The sequence below is a fragment of the Sycon ciliatum genome, chromosome 4 (assembly GCF_964019385.1).
Source record: "Sycon ciliatum chromosome 4, ocSycCili1.1, whole genome shotgun sequence".
NCBI classification, from domain to species: Eukaryota; Metazoa; Porifera; class Calcarea; order Leucosolenida; family Sycettidae; genus Sycon; species Sycon ciliatum.
In genome coordinates, this window is record NC_088646.1 from 39377686 (window position 1) to 39400363 (window position 22678).

The 22678-nt window shown below is 47.9% G+C and overlaps 2 protein-coding genes across 3 annotated transcripts in view; both read left to right on the forward strand.

The window, feature by feature from the left end:
- LOC135816105 (CLIP-associating protein 1-B-like) overlaps nt 1-17673 on the forward strand; it is a 38474-nt gene extending 20801 nt beyond the window's left edge. For both annotated transcript variants that reach the window (XM_065329474.1, XM_065329475.1), the window contains exons 23-40: nt 568-611; nt 858-1010; nt 1213-1316; nt 2316-2379; nt 3069-3232; nt 3686-3764; nt 5102-5177; nt 5841-5995; nt 6644-6688; nt 7371-8015; nt 9086-9152; nt 10426-10477; nt 11864-11990; nt 12340-12471; nt 12983-13120; nt 14618-14686; nt 15405-15521; nt 16354-17673. In XM_065329474.1, coding sequence (XP_065185546.1) covers nt 568-611; nt 858-1010; nt 1213-1316; nt 2316-2379; nt 3069-3232; nt 3686-3764; nt 5102-5177; nt 5841-5995; nt 6644-6688; nt 7371-8015; nt 9086-9152; nt 10426-10477; nt 11864-11990; nt 12340-12471; nt 12983-13120; nt 14618-14686; nt 15405-15521; nt 16354-16401 — 2279 coding nt within the window. In that variant the 3' untranslated portion in view covers nt 16402-17673. The remainder of the gene's footprint in view (nt 1-567; nt 612-857; nt 1011-1212; nt 1317-2315; nt 2380-3068; nt 3233-3685; nt 3765-5101; nt 5178-5840; nt 5996-6643; nt 6689-7370; nt 8016-9085; nt 9153-10425; nt 10478-11863; nt 11991-12339; nt 12472-12982; nt 13121-14617; nt 14687-15404; nt 15522-16353) is intronic.
- A 1297-nt stretch (nt 17674-18970) lies between these two features.
- LOC135816107 (uncharacterized) lies at nt 18971-21940 on the forward strand. The gene is made up of 4 exons (XM_065329478.1): nt 18971-19425; nt 19881-19943; nt 20881-20944; nt 21823-21940. Exons 1-4 carry the CDS (start codon nt 19246-19248, stop codon nt 21849-21851), a joined length of 336 nt encoding a protein of 111 aa, XP_065185550.1. The 5' UTR covers nt 18971-19245; the 3' UTR covers nt 21852-21940.
- The last annotated feature ends 738 nt before the right edge of the window (nt 21941-22678 follow it).

Sequence of the window (22678 nt, forward strand, 5' to 3'; positions counted from 1 at the left end):
AGTCTCTTGGAAAGTTTTCCCTTGTGCACTTGGCCGCATTTGCACTACAAAGTCGGTGCCAAGCACGTGCCCTCACACTGCTCTGCGGCAAAATGCGCGTTTCTCTGAAAAAAGGTGACGTCAACAAAAAATTTCGCCATGGGCGGGGGTATCTGCGGATTGTGTAGGAGAGATCCGGAGTTGCACACTCTTGTTTATCTACTCTTGATGTGACCCATACATGCAAGGGTTGAGTGGAATTGGAACAACATGGCTGTCCTGCATGGTCATGTGATAGATGTGAAACAGCTCTATAGCTATTGACGATTTGACTGTACATGAAAGGACATTATCCTTATACATTTATTTTGGTTCAACTTCCGAGTTTCGAACGGTACACTGCGTGCACTATGTCTGTGTTTGTCACTGCCTTTGTGAATGTGTCACTGTGTTCAAGTACCCCATGTGCTAAGCTTGTGTGTGTGTGTGTGTGTGTGTGTGTGTGTGTATGTGTGTGTGTGGGTGTGTGGGTGTGTGTATGTGTGTGTATTATATGTGTGTGCACATGCGTGTGTTCTGTCATTGCAGATGAGAACATGAGAGCTGACGACCTATTATCTGGATCTGGCGGGGTATGTGCATTGTATGGCCAGGACCCAAGTTTCAGGGAGGGAGGGAGGGAGGGAGGGAGAGTACATGTACTGTAGTTGTGGTCATGAGCTGGACCATGGCGTTATTGTGCTTGTGTTTACGTTGCTGTGTTTAATGTGTGTGTGTGTGTGTGTCTTGTTCTTGCGTGCATGTGTGTATGCGTGCATGTGTGTATGCGTGCATGTGTGTATGCGTGCATGTGTGTATGCGTGTGTGTGTTTGTATAGTTTGATAGTGAGAGTCTTCCACTGTGCCCTAGAGGTTATCGTGACCCAGACATGGACGATGATAACATGAGCATTGCGTCCGACATCTCCACTTCGTCCACGGCGTCCAACTTCTCCATACAGAGCATGTCCGGGCGGTTGCACATTGTGGAGGTAAGTATTTTGTAGAATTTTCGTCACGTGAAGAGGGAATACATGTGCAACCAATGCGGCCTGGTGCTCAATACATTGCATCCTGCAATATTATTTAGATCCCCTGGCTGCCCTTCAACACAATCGTTGATGGATAGTTCTGTTTCCTATGCATGCATGTTGTTTGATTGATTGATTGTTTGTTTGTTTGTTCCCTATCCAGGATGTTCCTGATATCTTGCGACTATGTCAGAGTGGTACCTGGTCGGATAGACGTGACGGCTTAGCTAGTCTGGGGCAGCTCTTACAGGGATCAAGATCACTCTTGTAAGATATACGATGACTAGCTGTGCGCCTGTGTCTGCCGGCTTTTCATTTACCAACACATCACAGAATCAATTAGGCATTCGTTTGCATGCACTCGATTAATGTTGAAGTCAGATTTATCATTGAGTTGCTCTAGCAGATAATTTGTGCATGGTAGCGTGAAACCTATCCTGAACGACCACCGCCTAGTGCACACAGATTGTCTCTTTGTGACTTGCCAGTATAACTATTCACATGCTTGTAGGTGAGATCATGTTGTGAAAATAGCTAGTGTTAGGTACTGAAGTAGATGTTCACCGGATGTTTGCTTGTTTGGCTAATCTCATAGACTGTGATGCCACTTGTCTAGCGCTGTGCTTTGTTTTGTTGATGATGGTGTGTGTGTATGTGTGTGTGTGTGTGTGTGTGTGTGTGTGTGTGTGTGTGTGTGTGTGTGTGTGTGTGTGTGTGTGTGTGTGTGTGTGTGTGTGTGTGTGTGTGTGTGTGTGTGTGTGTGTGTGTGTGTGTGTGTGTGTGTGTGTGTGTGTGTGTCCCATATGGTGCAGTGGTATGTGCAGCGATTTCCAATCGATAGGTTGCGGGTTCGATTCCCGACGATTATGGCCACACACGTCTTTCTTCTCTTTCTCAGACTTCTCCTGACTTTTCTTTCATTCTCCTGGGTGGTTACCAACAGCCAGTGCATGCCGGAGTATGTGGCGTGATGTGTGTGCGTGAAAAAAAAATGAAAAAGACCAAAACGTAGGGATTCACTGGCCAAAAAAAGCCACTTCATAGCTGTGTGGTGTAGACCAGGCTGAATAGTGGCGGTCAATTCTTCAGCCTTGCAAGCTGTTGAATGGTGGAATCCCAGCACAAGCTGTTATGGCTTCTGCTGTAGCATCGCTATCATCGCCTCCGGCGATGGGCGTCCAATGGTGTGTGTGTGTGTGTGTGTGTGTGTGTGTGTGTGTGCACGTGCGTACGTGTGTGTGTGTGTGTGTGTGTTTGCATGTATAGCAAAAACGAAGTGCAACGTTTCTTGGAAGTCTTCTACAAGCTGTTCTCAGATCCACACAACACTGTAAGTAGATATATCTACACACTTACTTGTACACACACACACTCACACACACACACACCCACTCACACCCACACACCCCCCCCCCCCCCCCACACACACACACGCAGCCCCCCCCCCCCCCCACACACACATGCACACACACACACACACACACACACACACACACACACACACACACACACACACACACACACACACACACACACACATACATACACACACATGCACACACACACACACACACACACACACACACACACACACACACACACACACACACACATGCACACACACACACACACACACACACACACACACACACACACACACACACACACACACACACACACACACACACACACACACACACACACACACACACACACACATGCACACACACACATACACATATGCACACACACCTCACACACACACACACACACACACACACACACACACACACACACACACACACACACACACACACACACACACACACACACACACACAGAGTTCTGTACATGATTGTAGTGCTTTAGTGTACTGTAGTTTTGCACAGTAAAGCTGTACATAGCCACCACCCTATCACCCCATGTAATCCATGCCCAGCCTTTGCGTTTGGCATTATTAGGTGACCATGTACCAATGTATTCTCGTTTGTCTTTTTGTGCATTTCCCCTTTCCTCCAGGTGCTGGGTATCTTTCTGGATGTTCTGATGGACTTCATCTTGCAGTATCGTGCAGACATGCGGGTATGGCTGCCTCAACTCTTCCAACGTTTGTTTACCAAGCTTGGTGCGGATCTGCGCTCGGCCATAAGCCGGCGCATGCATCACCTGGAAGAAGTCATCAGGTGGGTTTCTCCTACTTGACAGTCTGCAGACTCTATACTGGTTGGTGTGTGGAAGCGATTGCATGTAGGAGCGTTGTGCTTCACTGCTTGTTGTGCTTCGTTGTTCGCTGTTGTGCTTTACTGCTCGTTGTGCTTCACTGCTCCATTGGGGTGTGTGTGTGCGTGCGTGCGCGTGCGTGTGTGTGTGTGTGTGTGTTTGCAGCAGGACTACATGTATCATGCCGCAGTGTTGCTTGTGCCTGACACCCGGTAGCTATCTAAAGCAGCTTACATCCCAGCAGTAGTGATAGTCTAGTGTTTTGAGTGGCAGTTGGTCATTTGACATACTTTTCTTCCACTATTTTCTTAACAAAAAAGCAAAAAAGGCTTCCTGGTCAGTGGCAGTTATTTGAAATGATCTGATGATGACGTTGTTGCTGGATTGTCTTCTTCATGTCATATCTTACGTTGCAGGGATTCGTTTGAAGCTGGCTATCAGCTGTCATGTTTATGCAAGATCCTCAATGATCAGTCACAACCACAGCATCTAAAGGTATATCCTACCCCCAGCCCTACCCACAGCCCTACCCACAACCCTACCCACAGCCCTACCCACAACCCTACCCACAGCCCTACCCACAGTCCTACCCACAGCCCTACCCACAACCCTACCCACAGCCCTACCCACAACCCTACCCACAGCCCTACCCACAGCCCCACCCACAGCCCCACCCACAGCCCCACCCACAGCCCCACCCACAGCCCTACCCCCAGCCCTACCCACAACCCTACCCACAACCCTACCCACAGCCCTACCCACAACCCTACCCACAACCCTACCCACAGCCCTACCCACAGCCCTACCCACAACCCTACCCACAGCCCTACCCACAACCCTACCCACAACCCTACCCACAGCCCTACCCACAGCCCTACCCACAGCCCTACCCACAGCCCTACCCACAGCCCTACCCACAGCCCTACCCACAGCCCTACCCACAGCCCTACCCACAGCCCTACCCACAGCCCTACCCACAACCCTACCCACAGCCCTACCCACAGCCCTACCCACAGCCCTACCCACAGCCCTACCCACAGCCCTACCCACAGCCCTACCCACAGCCCTACCCACAACCCTACCCACAGCCCTACCCACAACCCTACCCACAGCCCTACCCACAGCCCTACCCACAGCCCTACCCACAGCCCTACCCACAACCCTACCCACAGCCCTACCCACAACCCTACCCACAGCCCTACCCACAGCCCTACCCACAACCCTACCCACAACCCTACCCACAGCCCTACCCACAGCCCTACCCACAGCCCTACCCACAACCCTACCCACAACCCTACCCACAGCCCTACCCACAACCCTACCCACAGCCCTACCCACAGCCCTACCCACAGCCCTACCCACAACCCTACCCACAACCCTACCCACAGCCCTACCCACAGCCCTACCCACAGCCCTACCCACAACCCTACCCACAGCCCTACCCACAGCCCTACTCACAGCCCTACCCACAGCCCTACCCACAACCCTACCCACAGCCCCACCCACAGCCCCACCCACAGCCCCACCCACAGCCCTACCCACAGCCCTACCCCCAGCTCTACCCCAAGCCCTACCTACAGCCCTACCCACAGCCGTCCATTGACTGACAGGTGTGATTAAGCGTAGCTGTTCAAACCCTTTGTACACTTCACAGGGGCCACTGTGGCAGGCGATACTTGAACTGTGTGTGTGTGTGTGTGTGTGTGTGTGTGTGTGTGTGTGTGTGTGTGTGTGTGCATGTGTGTGGTGTGTGTGTGTGCGTGCGTGTGTGTGTGTGTGTGTGTGCATGCATGTGTGCGTGTGTATGTGTGCGTATGCTTGGATGCCTGTAGGTGAAGCTGGCTTTGTTGAAGTACATGTCGGATCTGGTAGTGACAATGGAGGCATCTGAACTCGTCAATAACGGTGGTGAGTGATGATCACGTGTACACACACTTGTATTATACTCCAGAGCAGGTTTTTTGCTTGCTTAGATTCTTTTGGGCTGCCTCTAAGCAAAATCAAATTGTCAGGAAGCACAAGTCCTTGTATGGAGCGTTTAGGCCATTAGTCCGATTGCTGTAGATGCCACTACAATCTGATTGCATCATGTTCAGCTGTAGATGTTGATGATGTCTGTTTGTTAGTATTGTTTCCACTTTGCTTGACTCAACTTCCTATCAACGCGTACATTGCTCCCTTTCAAACTGCTGTGTCGTGTTTGTTGCTACATTTACTAGTCTCAATCTCGGTGCATGTACTGTAGTAGATCTCGTCAAATCTGGATAAAATTCTTTGAACGGTATTCTGGAAGCGTTAGTAGTACTGGTGGCAGCTTCCACAGCTAATAGTAGTTGACCGTCTCCACCAGGACTTGAACAAGGGACCTTCGCGTAAGGCTAAAGGTGCTCTGCCACGAAGCTAGAGTGTGGTCATCATCCAAGCCAAGACCGTTAAACATATTCTTCAGGCTTCGAAACGGCTTCGATAACTGTGCTGATTATTGCGTCTAGAATACGTGTATGGCTGTTTTCTTCACATTTTGATGCACACACATTCATGCCCTTCGTTCTGTTCTCTGTCCTGATTCAGAGGTGCGGCAGGGTGTGACCAAGATTGCTGGTATGGCCAACGAACCCAGGAACGTGGAGCTGAGACGGACGGCATCACGTGTCCTGCACGCTCTCAGCAGTCTGAATGAGGAGGTGTTCATGAAAATGATCGCCGCCCTGCCGCGCAATCTCAAGGTGAGCATTGCTTGTGTGCACAGTGCGTGCTCTTTCTTGACTGATGGCACACTATCTGCTGTGTGTGTGTGTGTGTGTGTGTGTGTGTGTGTGTGTGTGTGTGTGTGTGTGTGTGTGTGTGTGTGTGTGTGTGTGTGTGTGTGTGTGTGTGTGTGTGTGTGTGTGTGTGTGTGTGTGTGTGTGTGTGTGTGTGTGTGTGTGTGTGTGTGTGTGTGTGTGTGTGTGTGTGTGTGTGTGTGTGTGTGTGTGTGTGTGTGTGTGTGTGTGTATGTGTGCGACCAACGGCCAGAGAACGGGACAAGTTCCCGCATATGTGTATCTGCTCTCGCCGGCTCCGACTAGTCTCGCATCTGGAGCGCCATCGGGTGGCGTGCTCTTTCTCTCTCTCTCTGCTGCCCCTCCGGGGCCCACGTGACCCTAGTGGTAGTGGCTCTACAGGACAGGACAGGTGTGTGTGTGTGTGTATGTGTGCTTGTGTATGTGTGCTTGTGTGTATGTGTGCTTGTGTGCGTGCGTGCGTGTGTGTGCATATGGGTGTGTAACGATTCTTGCCTGGTCTTCATGTCAGTGAGCTTCCATGGCAGTTTTCTTGTCTTCTTTTTAACCTTTTCTTTACTCACCGGCTGTCGCTTTCTCTTGTTGGTTCAGGATAGTACATTGAAAGCTGCGGAGGATGCTGGTAGGGAGCCTAAGGTACGGATTCATAATATCAATGAGGTTTTTTCATAGTGACTTGCACCGCCAACACAACTTAGTCATTGTATGCAGCCTATCCCTCCTGACATTCTCCCTCTCTCTCTCTCTTTCTCTTTCTCTCTCTCTCTTTCCCTCTTTCTCGCTCGGTGTGTGTGTGGTGGTGCTGCAATATGTGTATACGTTTGGTGTGAAGATCACTGGCAAAGCTATGCATGTTGTCAGGTGCTACTCGAACCAGCAGGCACTGACATGTTGTGGGCTCTGTATTTCTAAGCACGCATAGCACAGACAGGCTGTCCAGCCGTCTCGCTTCGGGCGGGGCAGTCCTGAACTGAAACACGTGTGTACTTTTGTATGAGACGATTACATTTGTATGCATATAGTTATGGTTGTCCTGCTTTGGCATGTTGGTGGAACTGAGCAGCCTGTATAGCCTGGATAGCCTGGATAGCCTGGATAATCTGGATAGCCTGGATAGCCTGGATAGTCTGGATAGCCTGGATAATCTGGATAGCCTGGATAGCCTGGATAATCTGGATAGCCTGGATAGCCTGGATAATCTGGACAGACCCCATGTTTTTTCATGCCATGAATGCAGCCTTTCTTCTTTTACTGTAATACTTCCACGGACCTGTACATGTGGCTATTTGCGTTGTGTGTTGGTTTTGTGTGCGTGTAGACTCCGACCAAGACACGAACACCGCACCGCACTTCTCGTACTGCCAATCAACTCTCCCCGCAGTCGGCTACCTCGTCACCGGTGAAGCGGCCGTCCTCGTCCGCTGCGGGTTCGGTTGGTAGCAGTAACCTGCGCAGCATGTCTGGCATAAGCAGTTCGACTCCCGACCTGAACCGCACTGCCGGAGCGAGGAAGTACGGTGTCACCAGCGGACCGTCGCCCCGTATCACCCCACCGGGAGGTGCGAGTCGTGTTGCCAAACGCCAGATCACCACCGCCAGGACATCTAACACTACGCCTGTGTCGGGTAGCCGTACGGTGCCGCGCAAGTCAACGATTGCCGCCGCCGAGGCTAGGCAGCAGCAGCAGGCAAAGGCACGCAGCTCATCTACGTCTGACCAATCGCCAACAAAACAGCAGCAGCAGGAGCATGAGCATGAGCCTGAGCAGGCACAGCAGGAGTACCAGCAGCAAACACCGCAGTCAGTAAAGCCACTGGCAGCGGCCGCGCAACTCGGCATGGACAATGATGTGGAAGCCAACTTGACGCCACATGCTAGCGAGCAGCCCGTCTTCTCTATGTTCGGCGGTGATGCTGCAACCCCAGTCTCTTCTAATGGCCTTACATTACCTGACGAGGCTACAGTAAGTGCTGGTGGTGGTGTGGTGTTTAGCTGAATGTGTGTGTTACCAACATCCAGTATGGTCAGTATCCAGAAATCTGTTGTCCATTGTTACCAAGATACAGTATACTTCATAGATATGTGTCATTAAAAATATCCCTAAATTTGTGAACGATACCATTCGGCTGTTCAATAATGCAACAATCTCTCTTCTCCTCCATGCTCTCTCAGCCAAAAACGTTGCTACCCTCGATAGCCATTACACGCGCCAAAAATTCCAAACAACGAAGTGGCTTACGTTTCGACTGAGAGCGCATGGAGAAGAGAGATTGTTGCATGTGTGTGTCATTCTAAAACAAGAACATGGTAATGCTGAGCAATGAACACATGCCCATGCAGCTCATGTCTTTGTCAATACACATGCCCATGCAGCTCATGTCTATGCAGCTCATGTCTATGCAGCTCATGTCTATGTAGCTCATGCGTATGCAACTCATGCCTATGCAGCTCATGTCTATGCAGCTCATGTCTATGCAGCTCATGTCTATGCAGCTCATGTCTATATAGCTCATGTCTATGCAGCTCATGTCTATGCAGCTCATGTCTATGCAGCTCATGTCTATGCAGCTCATGTCTATGCAGCTCATGTCTATGCAACTCATGTCTATGCAGCTCATGTCTATGCAGCTCATGTCTATGCAGCTCATGTCTATGCAGCTCATGTCTATGCAGCTCATGTCTATGCAGGCCTATTTCGAAGTATTTGAAAACCATGGTGATAACCCAGGGTAGATACTAATCTTGAGGATGCCGAGGTGTGCATGGAGTTGTGTTGAACAACAATGGTACTGCGGCTTCTTAGAGAGGACAGGTGACTGTGAATGTCTTGAAGAAACAACATCACTGCACTATGCTACAGGAGAATTCAGATTTCAACCGCAGCTTCAGCAGCAGAAGTAACAGCCTGCTCACTTCTGTTTTTCAATTTTTGTATACATGCTTGTATGTGTGCTTGTGTGTGTGTGTGTGTGTGTGTGTGTGTGTGTGCGCCCGTGCGTGCGTGTGCGTGCATGTGTGCGCGCGTGCTTGCAGCCTAGCAACGATGCCAACAGCAGCAATGTCGCTGATCAGGCGTGTCTGTCACTCTGTGTCGATGATGGTATGGCCACTGTACAGTGTATTGCCTTTGATCTTTCCTGCCTGACATTTTTAGCTCAACCCGCATCACCACCCAATGAATGGCCTTTGTAGAACAACATCAGTATTGCTACCCTAGTACCCAGCTGTTCCTTACTTCGGGGGGGGGGGGGGGTAATTAGATCAAGGTTCAACCTGGTTGCCATGTACAGTATGATGTACAACCACTACACAAATTGAGTGTGAACGGTGACACTTCAGAAGTACAGTACTGGACTGTGCGCAGCTCCCAGCCACCGCAATGCCTGAACTAGCGTGTGTTGCGTGCTGCAGTGCATGCATTGGTTCAAGTCAGAGTATTTCGGCATAATTATGTGGCACTGTTGGATCGCAGGTCGAAAATCAACAGAGGAAGGGAGGTGGGGGCAACAGTACTTTGTGGTCCATGACATCAGTACTACTTCGAAGTAGGCTTGCACTGACAGGTATTGTGTCACAGAACATGTTCATATCACAAATAGTTGATCACCAGCTATTGTGATGAAATAAGGCCAAAACAAAAAATAGGCTTGTTTCCGGTCGGCAACCCCTCAAAAAGGAGACTCGGTCGGCCGGAATGAAACTTTTTTTGAATACTTTTTTTGGTTCCTCAATCGTTGTGGTATTGATGGACAAGAGCACCTGCATATACACATGTACATTGTACATATATCATGGCAAGGATCAATGTCAAAGTAACAGTTGACTGACTCACTATTCTTGTACAGCATGTGGTGTATTCCTGTTTTCGTACATCCTGAGAAATCAAGCAAACAGTTCTAGTCCTTCCAGCTCCGTTATTCTAGCTCGTATCGACCCCATAGGTTTTCGAGCCGACAGCTGAGAATCTCTGCTACCTTGTAGGTGTTTCGATTGTGGAATTCGGTTGAGATTTGACTGAGTTATGACTCGTTGAGTGCACTTGCACACATGGCATTGCCACCGTTCGTATACATTTGGGACCAAAAAAAGTTTCAGAATTTGGGAAAAAGTGGCCCGGTCGGGCGACCGGAAACAAGGTCATTATTTGTTTTGGCCTAATCAGAAAAAAATCACTGTACAATTGCGTCCTGTACAATTGCTAGTAGGTATATTCCCCAGTAGTTGGGTCAAATGATGAAGACCATCTACTATGCCATGTTGCATTGTATGCACAGCTGTGCTGTCACTCGAAATGAACACTTGGTTTCCTGTTCTCTTCTTTTGGTGTTCTTTTCTTCTTTTGCTGCCGACCTCGATCCACGTTTGACTTGCAGACGATCCAAGTAGCATACCCGCATTGCTTGATGCATTGGCCAACCCATCCCAGTAAGTACTGTGTGTGTGTGTGGTGTGTGTGTGTGTGTGTGTGTGTGTGTGTGTGTGTGTGTGTGTGTGTGTGTGTGTGTGTGTGTGTGTGTGTGTGTGTGTGTGTCAGTTGTAGTTGTAGGAGTCAGTTGTGCTTTTTGGAGCTCCGACAAGGAGGATGTAGCTGCCTTCAGCAGCCGTGCGCCGTGTGGTGTAGACCAGGCCATGGCTGTGGCAGCCCGTCTCAGTGAATTTGCGCTTAGTAGTAGTATTATTTTATTTACCATCGGATGCCTCAACAGTGATTTACACAACTCTTAAGAGGGCCGATAACGGGATAAGTGAAAAGGAAAAGAAAAGAAAAGAAAAAAATTGGAATCCAGACATCAAGCAGTACAGTAATCAAACACCAAATCGACTTCAAGCTTAGTACAAGAACGATCAAGATCATCGAGAAACTCAAACGATTCCAAAAAGAAGGTCAAAATACTTCTTAAACGCCACTGGGTCTTTAAAAAGATCCCCGAGTTGGTTTGCAAATGTAGAGGTACAGTGGTGTCTGCGCCACTCGGCAGGCAGTGTATTAAAGAAAATTGCGGCACGATTAGAAAAAGAACTGGGAGTTTTTGACACGCAATAACATAAGCAGGAGATGCAGTATTATAGTTCGAACGAAATTTGAATTTTCGAAATTGAAGATGAAGGCAAAGAGAAAGTTCGGACGACAGAGGCTTCTTGTTGCGAGCTGGAATGTGCAGTCATTGCATGGAGCAATGGGCATCCAAAGGTCCAAAGGTGTGTGTGGGGGGGGGGGGGGGGGGGGGTGCGTGCATGCGTGTGTGTGTGGGGGGGTGCGCTGCTGGCACCACTCTTGGATCATAATGTGCTTAGGAGGGCCGCAAGATGACGAAGAGGGAAGACTCAAACTGGACACCTCGGTCAGTGGTTACGGTGCCAGGTACGCCAAACCGCAAAACCCAATAGGTGACAAAAGCGGGGGCGGCTGTTTCGGCAGTGATATTGGGGAATCGGAATGGCTTCTGGCCAGCGCATTTATTGGCCAATACAGGTCAGCATATAGTACTGGAAAATTTCGGTGGAGATTTATTTTCGATAACTTCGGTACAGGTAATTTTTACCTAAAATAAAACGCGACCTAAAATTCAACCATGCCATGCCACACAGTGTGCAAAATGCATTTTTGGATCTGGAAAACTGGTTTAGCGATATTTTGCGCTACCGAAACGTTGATTTTGGGAAATACCGAAAATATTACACCAGCAAATATTCCCCGGTTTTACAGTAGGGTTTCCACCATATGAGCTTGTGTACATGCCATGATGCCAGTTTACACGTAATCAATGTGTTCGTGACGTCCTGTTCTCGCTGTCATGTGATTGTGTGCAGGGTAGTGGCGTGTATGCAGGCCCTGGAAAGCCTGGGAGAGCTGGCCATTGAGGATGACGTGGAGCTGTGGGATGTGCATTTCGATACAGTGCTCGACACGGACCACTTGCTCTTTGAGTGTGACCTGGTGAGTTGTAGGGAGTTGGTTGGTGTACTTTTGTGAGTTGATCAGTGTGCTTTGATGAGTTTGTCAGTGTGTGATGTAGTGAGTTGGCCAATGTGATCTAGTGAGTTGGCCAGTATGCCATGCAGCTTCTGGTGTACATGTAATCGTTGTGCTGATCTGTTTTGGCCTTTGGGGTGATAATAGAGTTTGTGTTACCCTAGTGAAGTGCATGTGTGGAAGGCCAGGACGGGGCTTGAGTTTCCCCAAACACGGGATTATTGCTTTCTGTCTTGGCGCTGATAACTGCACCAACAGTATCACGAAGTAGTACATGTCCTGTGTTGTGTTATCGCTGTGCTCCCTGCTCTAGGTTGACATACGTGTGGCTGCGTTGCGCTTCTTCCGCCAGCTGATCTGCTTTCAGCCGACGCGCTTCAACGAGGACTGTGCGCACACGTGCATTGCCAAGCTACTGAAATGCTATGTGGATGCCAGTCCTGATGTAAGAACTACTTCTGAAGTAGTTAATACACTGTGTGCAGATAACACTGCATCCGACTGCTGTATTGGTAGACCTATCAAGAAAAGACCACCTGACTTTGGCAACCACCTGATTTCAGCAACCACCTGATTTCAGCAATCACCTGATTTCAGCAACTACCTGATTTCTGCAACCACCTGGTTTTGGCAACCCACCTGATTTCAGCAACCACCTGATTTCGGCAACCACCTGGTCTGTAAGACCACTCTTCTTAGGTACCAGATGTGTGGACTATGCAAAGGTCACTATGGTTCTGTACCTCCACTTGTGCGTTTTGATTCTGGCTCAGCACTGTGCTTGACTCGTCCACGTGATGTTCAGGAGGGGTCTGTTTCCAGTTGATGAGACTGCCATCATCGTGTCTCACACATTCACTACACTCCCTGTTTATCTGTACCCACCCCGCTGACATTGCCAGTGTTTGTCTGTACCCACCCCGCTGACATTGCCAGTGTTTGTCTGTGTGCGCCAGGTGGTGCGTCAGGTTGAGGATATGATACCAGCCGTGGCTACTGCCCTGCCTGCCCAGGCCATTGTCAAGTCTGTGCTTCCCATCATCAGCCGACAGGAGTTCCCGCAAGTCATCTGCTGTCTCAAGTTACTGACAAAGGTCAGTCACACGGCCATTGCCTATTCAAATCTCCCCTTTCCTCTTTTTTCTCGTGATATTGGTGCATCTAGCTCACTATGAAGCCGAGACCGCGGGTCGGCCGAGTGCACTATCTCTTTGTCTGTCACCAGTTAATCCTATATATATAGGATTAGACTTCAAGACGCATTTGTAGACTCGAAAATGGTCGAAGTGGAAGCAATGTTATTGAAGATGCATTTTGATCTTTCCCACAATGCCTCTCTTTATTTGAAATGAATGAATAGAGGTTACTCAATGGCTAAGACCCCCAGGAAAGGTATCTATGTGCAATTATTGCTGATGATTTGCAATTGCAGGTGGTAGAAATAGACTAGGAGTGGAATAGATGAATATTAGCACCATCCTAGCATTGATGTTGTGTTGGAAAGTGCTCGCAGATCAATATGAACTAAAGATACTACATGTTCGGGCATTTACTAAATCAATTGTGTTCAAGCATGTACACATATTAGTAGTGGAATTCTCTTTTGGTACTAGCCTAGTAGGTGCTTCTTCTTTAGGCATAGATGCATAGAATTTTTGTGTTAGCTCCATATGGGCTATATCTAGGCTTAGATATTGCCAACCATGGTTTTTATTGGCAGGGGAAGCTGGGAAGAACAAAACCAATTTTTGAAGAGGCCAAATCCTATATATAGGATTTTGAAAATTCTGGACACCTTTGCACGGGAAGGCCTGTTACAGAAAAAGTAAAGCCTTTGTGCTGGTGAAACTTGGCAGGCATCATCTCTGATAAACACGGAATGCAGACTCCAACAGTGTCCTGAAGAAAGAACTTTACTTTGTAAGGTATGATCTACCCTTTCCCAAAAATTGGGAAAATCCTATATATAGGATTTGACAAACAAAGAGATAATACCGTAAAGTACCGTTGATCCGCCCCCTGTCGATTTTCTACCTGTGAAGCGACTTCGGCGTATACAACGAAAATACGATGTTGAACCGACGCATGTACTGCTGTACACAATACTTGCCAATCCAGGATCAAAATGTGCACAATCCAGCACATCGAGTCTTAACTTCTACGTTGTTGTACATCGTACTGCACTTGACAGCCTTGATCTAATTCCCGCCCCCTGCCGAAAACCCAGCTGGGAAGCGACATGGCGTGGGGGCGGATCAACGGTACTTTACGGTATAGGTCACACCATCCTTTTGCTCCTCCATTCTAACTGGATTGGAGCCCATGGGCACTTGTAAAACCAGTTACTTTTGAAGTAGTACTGTAAAACTGGATCGAAGTGGCCTCCTTCTGGGGCTTTTCTCTTGAGTAGGATAATTTTGACCCTATGGGTTTTTTGGCACGTGTAAGGTGTGTCTTTCCTGCTTCTGTCGACACCAAATTGATGCGAATGCCTGAGCTGCAACTTGTTAGTGCCATTGACAGATAGCATTGCTTTTTGTGTCTGTCCGGGAAGATAAGGGTGAATGTGTGTGGCTGCTTATTGTCTACAGGTAGTTGCTCGTGTTCCACCTGCTGAGCTGATTGACATGCTGCCATCGCTGATTCCACCTCTCATTACGGTAAGCCCTCCCGGAGAGAGAGAGAGAGAGAGAGAGAGAGAGAGAGAGAGAGAGAGAGAGAGAGAGAGAGAGAGTAGCTGCGATGGACACACACGTGTCATTCCACTTCCTGGCCTCTCCTTGGAAAACGTTTTAAAAGGAAAAATATTTTCGTTTGTGGTGACAATCTCCAGTCGTGACTGTTAGATTTCTGAATCATTTTTCCACTGTGTCACACTACACTTTTAGTTAGATGATAGTGTGAATGCTGCACAAGCTCTATAATGCATCCTCTTCATGTTACCATGAAACCCGCCAAGGTAACCACTCTGATAATGTAACCATCTTTCCCAGAGTAGCGCTAGGACCGGTGCTGTTGGGTGTCATTTCCACTCAAATGACCCTGGTCCCTGGCTTAGGAGACCCCCTGTGGACACGGGCCTATATTGGGTGTTCCTTGAGCATTGGTCTGTTTAGGCAGGCAGTTTCATTGTACACTCATAGCCCTCTTATCCGGACCCCGAAGTTACGGGCATCTTGGTCTACTGGACACCCTATGAGCTAGTTTTAGTGGAAATATTACTACTCTTGTGCCAATTTTTGTAGAAATACTGTAGTGATGCAAAAGTCCCGGATATTACGAAGTTATGAGCAGTGTCCGGTCCCGGACTGCCCGGATAAGAGAGATATCGGATTGTACATGTATTCTGCATTGTGTTGTGTGTTTGTTTGTGTTCAGAACTATGCACATGCTGACAGCAGTGTGCGCAAAGCCAGTGTGTTCTGTCTTGTCGCCATGCACGCTGTTGTGGGTGAGAGTCTCATGGCACATCTCAAGAGTCTTACCGTCAGCCAGGTAAGACCTTACTGCTGGTGCTGTGTACAGAGTACAGTGTACAGTGTACATGATGTGTAGTTATCCCAGTGTAGCAGTGTGTAAGTACCGTATGGTAGTAGTTGCCGTGTGTGTTTGTTTTGTGTACGTGGATTGACACATATCTGTGTCGACCACTCGCCTGCTGCTATGGTGCCATCCTGCCTGCCTCGCGGCTGCAATGCTTTCTCCTCATTAGCTGTGTTGCTGTGTTCTCTCCTTCTGGTATGTGTTTGTGTGTTCTCTCTCTCTCTCTCTCTCTCTCTCTCTCTCTCTCTCTCTCTCTCTCTCTCTCTCTCTCTCTCTCTCTCTCTCTCTCTCTCTCTCTCTCGCTCTCTCTTCTCGCTCGCTCTCTCTCTCTCTCTCTCTCTCTCTCTCTCTCTCTCTCTCTCTCTCTCTATATATATATATATATATATATATATCTCTATCTCTCTGTCTCTCTCTGTCTCTCTCTCTGTCTCTCTCTCTGTCTCTGTCTCTCTCTCTCTCTCTCTCTCTCTCTCTCTCCTCTCTCTCTCTCTCTCTCTCTCTTCTCTCTCTCTCTCTCTCTCTCTCTCTCTCTCTCTCTCTCTCTCTCTCTCGCTCTCTCTCTCTCTCGCTTTCTCTCTCTCTCTCTCTCTCTCTCTCTCTCTCTCTTTCTCGCTCTCTCTCTCTCTCGCTCTCTCTCGCTCTCTCTCTCGCTCTCTCTCTCTCTCTCTCTCTCTCTCTCTCTCTCTCTCTCTCTCTCTCTCTCTCTCTCTCTCTCCCCCCCCCCCCCCCTGTGCGCCTGTGTGCCTGTGTGTCTATATCCCGCTGCCTTTGTGCTGTGTAGATGCGCTTGTTGACCATGTACATAGACCGTGCAAAGCCATCTCACTGACGCAACACTGAGTCGCAGTCACATCATCTCACCACCACCACCACACCTGCCATCACTACTTCAAATATTTAGTGATGTCACTTCATCAACGGATACATCCACGTCTCCTTCTTCTGTTTTTGTACGTGCATTTCCATGCTGGTTGATAGCGGCAAAGTAGTGACATTTCTGTGTGATATTCTTTTTTAAATATTTTAACTGACCCCAATTTGTTAAAAATGCTAGCGGCTTTCTATGTAGACTTACTCCTTCAATGATTTGTTGTACTGGTGACTTTAGTTCGACAACGACTGCAACAATGAAGACAACATTACGGACATCAACCAACAACAACAACAACAGCAACAGCAACAGCAACAGCAACAACAACAACAACAACAACAACAACATCAGCAGCAGCAGCAACAACAACAACAACAACAACAACAACAACAACAACAACAACAACAACAACGACAACAACAACAACAACAACAACAACAACAACAACAACAACAACAACAACATATACTAGTGCCGTCTTATGTAATACGAAAGGAAAACTAACCTTTTTGCATCATGAAATACATGCTGCTTTCTTTCGTACTTTGCCGGTTTGCCTGGCTGCTTCTTACGATCTCCTCTGACTGCTCCCATTACCACCTCCTTCACTGTCGTAGTTATCCGTGTGTATGGACGTAATAATTTGTGTGCGCTCGCGTGTAACGTGTTCTCGTGCTAGTGTGGTTATTACGTACAGATGTGGTCCAAGTGTGCGATATCAGCTGCAGCTGCTGCTGGCTCTGCTTCTAGCTCTGTGTGCACTGGATATTGCTGCTAGCTGGCAGCCATCTTTCTTTTCACACTCCGCACTCATCGCAGCTGTTCTCTCCGTAGCATTCATTGCCACTGCCATCGGAGTTATCTTCTTTTGTCACTGGCTTTTTCTATCCTCACAGCTCCCATCATGGTTTGTAGTAGTTTCTTACTCGGTTGCTTTAGTTACGTGTTTGCTAGTTAATTGCTACCCTACCCTTTTTAGTGGCGTCTTTTTAATACTTTGAAGTAGTTCTGCGTGGTTCTAATATTGCGCCCGTTCCATTATCAGATCCCCGTTCTTGTATGTATTCTTATATTTTAGCTAGTCAGTTTATCACCTCAAGTACTAGTTTGAGGCGGAGTGAGCTGACCTTTCCGCGCTGCTATTTGGTGCGCTGGTCCACTGCTTGCGTGCCGTTTTGTTTCGGCCGTTTTCTCTTTCCGTGTACGCTATGACGTCGAGTGTCTCTATCACTGTCGTGTGTTACTGGTTTGTATGTGAGTACATGCTGTGCATGGCGTGCTTACTGCGAGTCCTCAGTAACTCTAATACTAGTAATAGTGCCTTCATCATCAGATTCTGTTGACCTGCTGCAGTCTGGTTGGCGGTGATACGGTACTGTAACAAAATTGCCATGCCATGGGGTGTTTATCTTTCAGTCCTCTGCTAACTTGTCTTTGGTGTGGTGTGTGTGTGTGTGTCTTTAGGACATAAAGACACACATCACGCACACACACACATTGTGTGTGCGTGTTTGTGTGCATATGTGTGTGTCACGTTATGTTTTTGCGTACATGTGTGTGTGTGTGCGTGTGTGTGCGTTGGGGGGGGGGGGGGGCTACATGGGCTATGGCCGTCTCTGCCCTGAGTAGAGCAGGGCCTAGGATAGGATACAACAAATGAATGATATCTTTATTGTCTTTACTTGTCAAGATCTTCCGATTTTGTTCTGCTATTTAAATCTAGTGCCGGCAAAAGCGGTGCCTTTCAAGCTTCAACACCACTGTACCACACGCCTCGTCTGTTCATCATTTGGGGATTAACTCTGGCCGCAAACACTTCATAACGCACCAATCGAGTCGTAGAACTACGGACCGGCTACAGCTAGCGAGGGCTCGCGCCAGAACCGTCCCAAATAGCAGACGCAGACTAGTACATGACGTACAGTGGTATCCCACGATTTCGATCCAGTGCGTGATACCAGTGACGCCTACGGACTACAGTGTAGTACAGTAGTATAGTAACGAAGGTTGGTACCAAGTGGGGCTATGGAGTCTTGCTGGTACAGCTCAGTACATACCAGCTGTACAGTACTTGGTACTGCTGGATCCTGCGTCTTGTACGAGTTTTCCTTGCGCTTCGTGGTCGCTTTGCCGTCCAGGCTCCGACATCTCCGCTTCACCGGCACTGACCTGTTCACTGCATGCATGTGCAGCGCATAGCAGCAGGCGCCTAGGCGCAGATGCGTCGGTGTCTGATCTGACACGCGCATGCACTCGTCCTTGCCTTGGCCTCCACTAACGTGACTTGCAGCTGGCCCTCCGGTCATTTTTGTGAGTCTGACCATCGGCATCGATCACCATGCATGATCTTTGTGTTGATATGACCCTGACATACGCTCGGCATGGTTGATCTACCAGTGGCAGTACTATTGACTATGTAGTATGATTGTAGTCTACATGAACAGACAGCCTAGCAGTAGCACTGCAGCCACTGCCAGCCAGTGAAAAATAGCGTGCGTAGCCATACTGCCATCAATCAAGACACAAACTGACTAGTGACTGACTGCTTATCTTCACGTGGCACGCGTGCACGAGCTGTGAAAGTCACTTTTTCTTTGTTTTCTAGATTCTTGGTTTTGTTCAAATCGTTCTTCATGCGTTGAGGGGTAGATCTACACCGGAGAAATTTGCATTGAATTAGTAAGTAGTCTGCGTGACCTCGGAAGTCTGCAGTAACAGTTCCTAAAACCTCGGACATTCGCAAATGCTATAGTACAGGTGTACTGCTCTCGCGGTGGTGACTTAGTCTCCCCGTATTGAATCATGTCGACGCGCATGACATTCTACTATTGCTGCCTCCTGTGGAGCATAGCAGCTAATACAGTGTTGGCCACCCCGCTCAAGGCGAGGGAGTCCAGGCGAGCGGCAAGGCGAGTACCGACCCTGGAGGACACGACTACGTGTACCATGCCACCCAAGGAACTGACCGTACCAGCCAGACAAGTAAGACATCATTTACATGTTGACATACAATTCATTGCACACAATTAGCAACTTTTTTCGGATTGGAATGACCTTTCTAGTTTCTACAGGAAATGATTTTTTCCAGTTTTTTTGTATTCATTAGTTGAAGGCCTATGGCCTAGGGAAATTAAATTATTATTTTGGAAAATTACGCCAGCAAGCTGGCACTTCGTACAGTATCATGTGACATGTAACATGATACTGTACGAGTAGCCCATGGCAACTTGGCTGTGCAAACTGATTGCTGTATGCTTCGTTGACGCTACTGAGTTTTCGTATTTCCCAAATGTACATTTGGGCTACAATCGTCGATTTCCCGTTATTCTTGAAGCAAATTATTGACATCACTCTCATTGCGTACATGATATCTTTGCACATAGTCACATATATGGAAAGTTTGTGCTTATTCTGCTTTGCCATCTTGTGTGTTGTAGTTTAGCTTTGATGACGAGGATGGGCACTCCATAGAGATTGAATGGCTTGGTAAAAACGGCAAGGTAATGATGGTCTAGCAACGTCATGGCTGGATGGTGGATACACTTCACAACTTGTGTGTTGATCTGACTACAGTATGACATGTGCTGTTTTAAACCTGTCTTTGCTGACCTCTGTGTACAAAACCAGCCTTGGTAGACTGATGATTTGGTCTTTCTACACAGGTTGTGTTGAGACACTGTTTGGGGCCCAGAACAACTGGCCTCTAAGCGCAGGTGATCTGCAGGGGTTGCAAAAGACAGGTTAGATATGGGTCTTCTTTTTGGGGTTTACTCGCTTCGAAGTGCACATAAATTGTACATGAAGTAAGCGTGAGTTTGATTCTGCGGTAATGACTGATGAGGCTGTATATTCTGCGCCTTTGCACATCATGTATGCATGTTTTTGGTTTGGATTTGTCACGTTTGGACGATGAATGCCTCTCTCTCTCTCTCTCTCTCTCTCTCTCTCTCTCTCTCTCTCTCTCTCTCTCTCTCTCTCTCTCTCTCTCTCTCTCTCTCTCTCTCTCTCTCTCTCTCTCTCTCTCTCTCTCTCTCTCTCTCTCTCTCTCTCTCTCTCTCTCTCTCTCTCTCTCCGGGTTCTTAATCCACCATACCCAGTTCGCAAGGCTGGGCGGGGTTGTGAGCAGGCTTTCATTTCATCTTTTCTTATTATTTCTGCTTTTCATCTCATTACAAAAATTCTGCGCTTTTTCTCCATCTGCGCATAAAATCTAGACTGACAACCTGCTTGTTAAATCATGCACCTGCTTTCAGGCGTAAACCCTGTTGTAGAGGTCTCAGTCCTCATTTGTTAGACTTACCTGTCTTTATAAATGTAACTTACTCTCTCTCTCTCTCTCTCTCTCTCTCTCTCTCTCTCTCTCTCTCTCTCTCTCTCTCTCTCTCTCTCTCTCTCTCTCTCTCTCTCTCTCTCTCCTTCTCCCTCTCTTACATGCAGACAAAAGTTGTTTTGTGTACAAACGGCAAGTTTGGTCAAGATCTGCTTCATCACTATGGAGAAGGTCGGCTGCTTTTTTTCTAGATGTTCTGGTGATGTAGTTGAAATGGCAATAGTCTTCTCCCCCTGCCCCGCCAAACAACAGCACACCGTTCAGTTCGTTTCAATACTAGTATTCACTTCTCAATAATAAACGGCGAGGGCGCAGGAGGAGAAGACGAAAATGGACACGACAAAACCACAACGGAAAAGACACGAAAAAACAACAAAGAACAAGCAGTAATAAAGCGACGACAAATCGGGACGACCAATCAGGGACTAATACGTACGGAACACATGACCAAGACCAAGACAACCAGACCACGGACGAATCCCAGACCAAACTAGCACTGCGCATGTACAGCATTCACTTGACAGTCACTCTCACACAGACAGAAGCAGATCCTCACACTCTGACAACGCGTACTCTTTTGATCTTGCATGTGCCACATGCCATAAACGTCACACATCACACCATGCTCACACGTACACTTAGACCATATATGACATCAGACACTGGACTCCACGAGACAAGAACCAAATACAACAACATGCGTAAATAATACTCGCAACATATTGCTTGTCTGAAGCTATCTCATGTATGAAAATATGCATTTTGTCTGTTACGGAAGTATTCGTACATACTGACGATGGACTTAAGTCAAGTTCATTTCTTCTGGTTGCCATCAATGCCACATTATTCAGACTGTTTTCTCATGCCATGTCTTGCAGTTAGCGCTTTCTCCAAGCCACCACCTTGCATAGGGCACATAGCGCCAGTTGTGGCAGACGCAGTGAGCAAAGGAAGGAGGAAGAAATGATGTGTGTCTGACTACATGTGTGTGTGTGTGTATGTGTGTGTGCGTGCGTGTGTGTTTTCATTTGCACTGATCCCACGTGCAGTACGGATAGTGGTTGTACTACAGCAATGATACGTACAAGTTGAGCAACAGTATCATTCGATCGTCCAGCGGCCCTCTGAAGAGTCCCAGTGATCCCACCGCGTAAGTGTCCCGGCACAGTGATACACACTTACTCATGCTACACGGGTGAGGGGAGAATTCCCACAACCCCATTTATGAGGCTCCGCTAATGTATATGTTGTCCCACGTGGCAGTGCGAAAGACTAACAGCACGTAATGTTTGTCAGCACCTGGCTGTACAACTTGACATCATGCTGTGCCAACATTCCACACAACCACTCCATGGTCTGCATACACTCTAGGGATTCACCGTGGTTGAAAACAAATGGAGAGAGATCTCCTTGCTGAGCGCAGTTGAAAACTCGAATATCTAGAAAGGTGGTCCACACTAGAGTGTCGAATCCAGTGCTGACCTGGTTGCATGCACTCTGTTAGCTCTACTTATGCTCACCGACGTGTGGTTAGTCACAGCATGTCTGCCGACTGGTTAACTAGATCTATAGACTAGCAGAAAATGGTGAAAAATGCAAAGAGCATCATTTTGATATGCATCATGATTTTTGACAAATTTGTAAAATGGATAGTAAGTACTTTGGCTGGGAAGTACTTTTTTCGTGTTCCCTTGGCGGTACGTCTTATCATGTTTTGACTGTACTTTGTGATGGGATCAAGAGCCGGTTTGTCATTGTGACGGTGACCGTTTAACTCTTGTCTGTCTGTCTGTCTGTCTGTCTTGTTCTCTGTTGCTTATTTTCAGCCATTCTGGTTGTTGCTACCCCATTGGGAGCGAATAGGCAAATCCTGAGCACGTTGGATGCAGGCTTCACATGGCGAAA

What these genes read in the sequence shown, in the direction of transcription:
- LOC135816107 (XM_065329478.1), top strand. Translation starts at nt 19,246, where the DNA reads ATGTCGACGCGCATGACATTCTACTATTGCTGCCTCCTGTGGAGCATA. An exon ending in TGACCGTACCAGCCAGACAA is followed by an intron (nt 19,426 to 19,880) that starts GTAAGACATCAT and finishes TGTGTGTTGTAG; the next exon opens with TTTAGCTTTGATGACGAGGA. An exon ending in GCTTCATCACTATGGAGAAG is followed by an intron (nt 20,945 to 21,822) that starts GTCGGCTGCTTT and finishes TCCCACGTGCAG; the next exon opens with TACGGATAGTGGTTGTACTA.